The sequence below is a fragment of the Triticum dicoccoides genome, chromosome 7B, assembly GCF_002162155.2.
Source record: "Triticum dicoccoides isolate Atlit2015 ecotype Zavitan chromosome 7B, WEW_v2.0, whole genome shotgun sequence".
Classification (NCBI taxonomy): domain Eukaryota; kingdom Viridiplantae; phylum Streptophyta; class Magnoliopsida; order Poales; family Poaceae; genus Triticum; species Triticum dicoccoides.
In genome coordinates this window covers 4,968,730-4,976,882 of record NC_041393.1, presented here as the reverse complement: position 1 = coordinate 4,976,882, position 8,153 = coordinate 4,968,730, and the positions used below count along the sequence as shown (strand labels likewise).

At 47.4% G+C, this 8,153-nt stretch overlaps 1 protein-coding gene across 1 annotated transcript; it reads right to left on the bottom strand.

Moving 5' to 3' along the window:
- Window positions 1–6,239: 6,239 nt before the first annotated feature.
- Window positions 6,240–7,863, bottom strand: LOC119340524 (3-ketoacyl-CoA synthase 12-like). Its single transcript, XM_037612446.1, has one exon. It carries the CDS (start codon window positions 7,858–7,860, stop codon window positions 6,478–6,480), a length of 1,383 nt encoding a protein of 460 aa, XP_037468343.1. The 5' UTR covers window positions 7,861–7,863; the 3' UTR covers window positions 6,240–6,477.
- Between the last annotated feature and the right edge of the window lie 290 nt (window positions 7,864–8,153).

The window sequence follows — 8,153 nt, the reverse complement described above, 5'->3', positions numbered from 1 at the left end:
GGGGGGGGGGGCAACAAACTGACAGTTCGCGACTTAGTTGGCATGGTGAAGGCAACACAGACAGATTTTTTTGTTTTTATGTGAGACTAGACAGAGTTCAGAAAAAATAAAAAGATTACGTACTAGGTTAGGCCTTAGAGGTTTTTCTGGTGTCAGTAGTAATGGGTTGAGTGGTGGCCTTGCTCTTTTCTGGTGTGATAGTCTGCATGTTGAAGTTCAATCATCGAATGACAGATATGTGCGGCTGTCTCAGCATGATCCTTTGTGGCGGTTGACATGTGTGTATGGGGAACCACGCACTGAAAATCTACATCTGATGTGGACTCTCATGACAAGCCTTAAACAACAATCTGATCTCCCTTGGTGTGTTATGGGTGATTTTAATGAGGCCATGTGGTCCTTTGAGCATTTTTCGGTGACACCTCGCAGTGAGAGGTATGTGAACTTGTGGATCTTGGATTCTCTGGCTTACCGTTCACTTATGACAATAAGCAGAGAGGCAGAAAGAATGTGAGAGTACGTCTGGACCGGGCGGTTGCGGATAACCGGTGGCGGGATATATTTGGGGAGGCACGAGTGGTACATAAAGTGTCACCATGCTCAGATCATTTCCCGCTTATGCTACGGTGTGTTAAAGAGGAGACTAATCATGTACGTACTAATTTTAGAAGGTACGAAACTTTCTGGGAGAGGGATGAGAGCCTCCCTGAATGTGTGGCAGAAGCATGGAGGAGTGCAGGACAGAAATTTAGCCTTGGAGATATTCGTTCAGGCCTTGCTAAGCTCATGACTGAGCTACATGCATGGAGTAAAAAGAATTTTGGTAATATTACAAATGAACTTGAAAAATCTAGAACCAGGCTGGAGGAACTAATGAGCATGAATGCAGATCGGAATGAGATACGGAAAGAGTCCGACCATATGCAGGAATTATTGTACCGAGAGGAGATGCTATGGATGCAACGAAGTCGTATTGACTGGCTTCGTGAGGGAGACCGTAACACAAACTTTTTTCATAGGCAAGCAGTATGGAGAGAAAGGAAAAATAAAGTGAAAAGGCTAGTTGATGATAGTGGTATCAGCCACGGGGAGCATGAGGTAATGGCCAACATGGTTAGCTCATATTTTCAAAACCTCTTCACCCGCGATGACTCACTTGTACAACACCATCTCTTGGACTTGTATGATGAGAGAGTTTCTTCGGAGATGAATGACCGTCTGTGTGCTAAATTCAGCGAGAAAGAAATATCTGACAGTTTATTCCAGATGGGACCCCTGAAGGCGCCGGGCAAGGACGGCTTCCCAGCGAGGTTTTTTAAGAAAAATTGGCTAGTTATGAAGGGCGAAATTATAAGGGCTGTTCAGGAATTTTTCCGGACAGGGGTTATGCCAGATGGTGTGAATGAAACGGTAATCGTTCCTAAGGTTGATGATCCTGTTCAAATGACTGACTTTCGGCCAATAATTCTATGTAATGTCATTTACAAAATTGTTGCTAAGTGCTTGATGAACAGGCTCATGCCACTTATTGATGAGATTATATCACCTTCTCAGAGTGCATTTGTGCCGGGTAGGCTAATCACAGATAATGCACTACTTGCCTTCGAATGCCTGCATTTTATTCAGCATGAGAAAAATCCAGAAAATAGCTAATGTGCGTACAAGCTACACCTGTCAAAGGCCTATGAGAGGGTCGACTGGGGTTCTTGAAGCAAGCGATGGAGAGGATGGGTTTGTCTCACCGGTGGGTGCAATGGATTATGACATGTGTCACCATGGTGAGCTATTCTGTTAAATTTAATGGAGCCCTTCTGGATTCGTTTACACCGACGCGAGGGCTTCGGCAAGGTGACCCTTTATCCCCCTTTTTGTTCCTCTTTGTGGCTGATGGATTATCTGCTCTATTGAGACATGGAGTGCAAGATCATGCCTTCCAACTAGTGAAAATTTGTAGTAGGGCACCGGCAATATCGCATCTCCTATTTGCAGATGACACGGTATTATTCTTTAAAGCTAGCGTTGTACAAGCTCAGTATGTAAAGGGTGTCCTTCAGAGTTATGCGGTAGCCACGGGCCAGCTCATAAATCCGCAAAAGTGCTCTATTCAGTTTAGTGACAACTGCCCTTTGGTGATACAAACAACAGTTAAACAAGTACTACAGGTACACGATGTTGAGTATGAAGGAAAATACCTCGGTTTACCTACCCCGGATGGGCGCATGCATAAAGGTAGATTCCAAATGCTGCAGGCAAGCTTAACTAAGCGAATTATGGCCTGGGGGGATACGCTCTCACAGGTAGGGAAGGAGACATAGATCAAATATGTCCTGCAAGCTATCCCCACTTACATAATGGGAGTGTTCAAACTACCTTATTCTGTGTGCGATGATTTCACCCGTCTGGTCAGAAACTTTTGGTGGGGGTCTAAAGAAGGCAAGAGGAAGACGCATTGGCGGGCATGGGAGAAATTGATTGAACCAAAAGGAAAGGGGGGCCTTGGCTTCAGGGACTTCCGCATCTTCAACCAAGCATTGCTAGCTTGGCAAGCTTGGCGCCTTATAACAAGGCCGGACTCCTTGTGCTCCCAGGTTCTCAAAGCAAATTATTACCCTAATGGGTCCCTTGAGGACACTGTTTTTTCAGGTAATGCGTCACCGACTTGGCATGCTATCCAGCATGGTCTCGAGCTACTCAAACGCGGGCTCCTATGGCGCGTGGGCAATGGAGAGCAAATTCGCATCTGGCGCAACCCGTGGATCCCGCGCCCAACTTCCTACAGGCCCATCACGCAACGGCGAACATGCCTGCTCAGACGGGTATCGGAGCTATTGGACGCTAATGGAAGGTGGCGGATGGACCTCCTCCAACAACACTTCAGCGCCCCCGACGTGGAATGCATCTTGGCGATCAAGGCCAGCCCACGCAGGATGAAGGACGTCCTATCATGGGCGGCGGACGCGCGGGGCAATTTCAGTGTCCGCAGTACATACAAGACCGCTCTTGAGGAGCGGACCAGCACCACCGCGTGCGCCACGAGCAGGGCACCGGACGGCACTCGTGCCGTCTGGAAGGCATTGTGGGGGTGCCCTGCTCCCCCTAAGGTACGAGTTTTCGCATGGAGAGTTGCGATGAACTCTCTGGCAACGCTTGAAAATAAACATAAATGTACACTGGAGGTGTCTAATATATGTGCTTTATGTGTTTGGAATGCGAGGACACATACCATGCTCTATGCCGTTGCCCGTTGGCCCGACAGCTATGGACGGCGATGGCGCGTACATGGAGTATGCCCAAGCTGGAGACCGTCGTCAACACTGGGCCGGAGTGGATCATCTACCTGCTGGACCAATGCAAGAACGAGGAGAGACTCCCTGTGATGATGACACTTTGGCGGAGCTGCTATGTACGTAATGAACTATACCACCACAAACCTGCACCACCACTTGAGGCTTCCACCAGATTCCTGTCCGGCTACATCAATACGCTGTTGTACATTCAGCAAAATCCATCTGATGACATTGCCACGTCCGGCAAAGAACGACATAAAATACCAAGCACTTGCTCACGTCCTGTTGAGCACTGGAGCAAGCCTCCATTTGGCTGGGTAAAACTAAACGTGGATGGTGCATGGAAGTAATAGGAGGGAACAGGACGTGCTGGGATGATACTTCGTGATCATACAGGTGCCGTCATTTTCGCTTCTTGCCGGTTCATCCAACGCTGTACGAACGCCCTCGAGGCAGAGATGGCGGCGCTCATGGAGGGAGTGACTCTGGCTATTGAGCGGAGCCCGGACAGGTTGATAGTGGAGATGGACTGCTCGACGGCGGCTCACATGGTCAGGGACACCGAAACCAACAGGGCTCCAGTGGCGGCCATGGTTGGCGACATCAAGCAGATCCTAGCTGTCCGGCCACATGAAATAGCGGTGATTAAACGAGAGCAGAATACAGCTAGCTAGCCACGCTCTCGCACAAATGGGCCGTTTACTGCCCAAAACTGCTGTTTGGCTTCGTTGTGCCCCTGATGAGGTTGACATCTTATGTCAACAGGATTGTAATGACTCTGGTTAAGTAATGAAAGTTTTGTTATGCGAAAAAAAAAACAGATGCAGGGAGTATCAGAAGCCATAAGAATCAGCCCACGTCCCTTTTGGATGTTCTTTTTTGCCGAATTTGTTGCATCCATGCAGATACTATTTTATTGTATGAGACTATGAGTATATATCCTTCCAAATTTCCATGCTTGGTACGTATTATATGTGTGCTTCCTCCCGACATACAATTCGCCTCATACATACATAGCTATAGTTCTTCACCGTGTATGGTTGCTTCATATATTTCATACATGTGCTTCTAGCCTTCTGCACCGTGTCCAGTTTGCTTCATTTGCATGCTTCATAATGTTTTGTTGGCGTTGTGTTTGAATTCAATTCAAACAACTCATTTTGTTATTTCTGCAGGGTCGACAGCAGCGGAAGACCATGCCTTGCTGACAGTGAGCATAACACAATGATCAATACTAGGCACGGTCCGCAACGTGAGATGAGTATGGAGGCAAACCAGCATGGCACACACTTGGTGGCCAAAGGTCAAGATCGTTGACCCCTCAACGGAGTCGATGCTCGCCGGCGTTGACACCCGCAGATTTGTGGGAGAATTGAAGGTTGTCAAGCTCGTACACGGTTGGATGGACCATAGCGGGGAACTATAGATTAGGAAGCATGATTTTTGTTTGGAAGCATTATTTCCACGTGATTACTTTCATCATTCATTGTGCTTCTGCATGATTTATTTGCGAAGCAAATTTTTTCTTTATATAACAAGATTGTACCAATTGCAATTTTATTACTATTTGATTGGAAGAAATTTTATAGGTGATGGAAGCACGAGATTGATGCTTTTGAAACAAGCGGAACTATGTTTTTTTCTAACAATGCGTCATCATTCATGTTGTGCTACCACATGATTTATTTGTCAAGCAAAATTTTCTTTATACGAAAAAGATCGTTTCACATGCAATTTTATTAGTATTTGGCTGGAAACAATTTTGTAGTTGATGGAAGCACGAGAATGATCTTTTCAAACAAGTGTTTTTTTTTCGAACAATGCGTCATCATTCAACTTGTGCTTCCACGTGATTCCTTTGCGAAGCAATTTTTTTCTTTATACTAAAAGATTGTTTTCTTTGCACTTTTATCACTATTTGGTTGGAAGCAATTTTATAGTTGATGGAAGCACCAAGTTGATACTTTTGAAACAAGTGGGAAAATGTTCTTTTTTCTATTTGAAGGAACTAAATCACTGTTTTTTTTTGAGTTGAACTAAATCACTGTTAGGTTGAATGAATTCTCTAGACGATGGAACAATATGCTTCCGGCCCACAATAGTTTTTTTACTAGTATAGGTTCGGAAGCAAATATTCGAAACGAAACTGGAAGCAAATATTCAGTGTCATGCATCATGTCATGCTTCCTTGACGGGGGAAGGATCAATTAATTAGCTCAACGCGTAATTAGTGGAGGACAGAGATTGGCGGCCGGAGAGGACATGCTACAGGATCATTTACTAGAAGCACGTAATCATAGTGGAGGAAAGAGACAGCTCAACGCATGATTCCTTCCTACTGGATCGGACGACTAACTTGGTTTAATTCCTACGGTCATTGAGTAGTCTGATAGACAGCAATATATCAGTAGTCTGATGGCTAGTGCTCGTATTATACTAAGGTGTTTGATATTTTGTAGCATTAATTTGATTTTGATTGGGATGAACTACTACAAGAATTAAATGAACATCCACATCACGCCTATATAACTCAAAACTTACATATTTACATACTATAATGTGGTATTCATTGTTAATTTGGTTACAAAAACTTATGGATACAATGCACGTGTACCTTACTAGTATATTTGTATGTGGAATATGTGCTTCCTCACTAGCCACTAGCCAGGACGTTTGAGCGGTTGTGCAGCCGGTGCTGCACATCTAGCAGTTTTTTGGGGGGGTTACTTGTATGCTATTATTATCCCACAAACTAAAATGATACGAAATATTTTCTGCCCATCTCATATTTTATTTAACATTTTCGGTGGCTATACTGTCATATACTCCCTCCGTTCCTAAATATAAGTCTTTTTAAACAATTCAAATGGACTACAACATACGAATGTATTTAGACATATTTTAGACTGTAGATTCACTCAGTTTGCTCGTATGTAGTCATTTGTTAGAATCTCTAGAACGGAGGGAGTATATTTGAACTATATATTCGCAGTATCTTGAAAACATAAATATTATACACGCAGGCATATTCAATAAATACTCTAAAGATGATGCCCTCGCAGTTGTGAGTGTCATCATGCTAGTTTTTCAAGTACTTTTATTCCCATATATAATCTGACGAAGAGAAGTTCTTATGCTCTTATTCGCGGCACTTCTGATCCGTGATTGACGTACGCGCCGTCCACGTGTTTTACAACAGAGGCAATGTGGAATCGTCATCAGCGTTGTCATTCATCATCCAGCTATACTTGTCCAAGCACGGGTTGGCTGTGCTCTGCAGCGGGTACTCATCAATGCAGTCGGCCCACGCACCCTTGTCCGCCAGAGCGCGATTCACATCCCACATGCAACTGTTGCACTTGAAGCCCGATCCGAAGGTCACCATAAGCACCCTGTCCCCTCTCTTGAGCCTCTCCTTTGCCTCCATGTATGCAAGAACGTACCACACGCTGCTGGCCGACGTGTTTCCCCAGCGGTGCAGCGTCATCCTCGACGGCTCCACGTCTGCCTCGTTGAGCCCGAAGTTCTTCTTCACGGCGTCGATGACCGCAACCCCGCCTGAGTGGAGGCAGAAATGGTCGACCCCAGTCTTCAAGTTGACATCGATCTTGAATCGCCGGCGGCGAGACATCTTCTGACGTATCAAGTCGGTGGCAAGTCGGACGAGCTCCCTGACAGGGAGGATGTAAGGGACTAGCCGTTTCAGGTTGGCGGCGAACGCTCGGACGGCAGCCTTTGGGAGGGTCTTGTTGATGCTGTACCCGGTTATCTTGTCTGCGTCCTCGCGCTGAAAGATGGCGGAGTAGGCATCGTCGTTAGCGGCGACGGTGGCGCGCACGAGGCGGCGTAGCTTCATCTTCGCGCCCCTGCGGAATGCGGGATCGCTGGTGAGCAGCGCAGCTGCCCCGCCGCAGCGGAAAAGGCATAGTCCCAGCATCATGGACCTGTCCGTGCCCCCGTACCATCCAGGTGAGAGCACCTCCGTCGACACCACGAGCGCCACCACGGGGCGCGGCGACCGTGCCCGCATCACGTTCTGGACGATATCCAGCGAGACCAGCGTGGCGCTGCAGCCCATGCCCGAGACGTTGTACGCCGCGACGTCGTCGCGCATGCCATAGTGGTGCGCGATCCGCGAGGCGAGGCAAGGTTGCGGGCAGAACATGTTGACGTTGACCACAAGCACGTCCACGTCGCGGGGGCCGTACCCGGTCTTGGAGAAGAGGCCAGCAACGGTGTCGATGAAGAAAGCGTCCATCTCGTCGTGCGCGTCCTGATAGGTGAGGCACTTCTCGCGGCCGGCCAAGGCGCCAGAGGGGATATAGGTCTGCTCACCCAAACCGGTGCGAGACGTTAGGCGGAAGAGGTAGCGTAACTCAGAGATGCCCAGATGCTTGTTACGCTCGGCCATTGCGAACGTCATATCCGTCGTCACCATGCGGTTGTCCGGCGGTTTGTAGCAGGCGTAATCGACGAGGTAGCACCGTGAACACCGGCGACGGGAGGCGGCCGTCCAGGCCAGATAGGTCAAGGCCATGGCCACCATCAGCACGGAGAGTGCGAGCAGCTCCATCTGGATGATGCACCTTAATCTGGCTCTCGAGAACTGATCGAGGGGTGTATATATACTGTCAAGTTGTGATCGACCAGGCAGCCGAGGGAAGCTGGATACTGTTGGACTGCGCTAACTGTTCTCCTCCTAACTAACAGAAGGATGTGACCGAAGGTTTTTATGCTTTCTTGTACTCACCGAAGGATGTCACTGTGCCAATGAGATGACTGATGTCGACCCATCGGATTTGATGTCACTCATGAATCCACATGCCAAACGATTCTTCAGTCATCTGGCATAGTTTTTATTGTGCG

Coding starts and splice junctions, on each gene's coding strand:
- LOC119340524 (XM_037612446.1), bottom strand. CDS start 7,860: ATGGAGCTGCTCGCACTCTCCGTGCTGATGGTGGCCATGGCCTTGACC.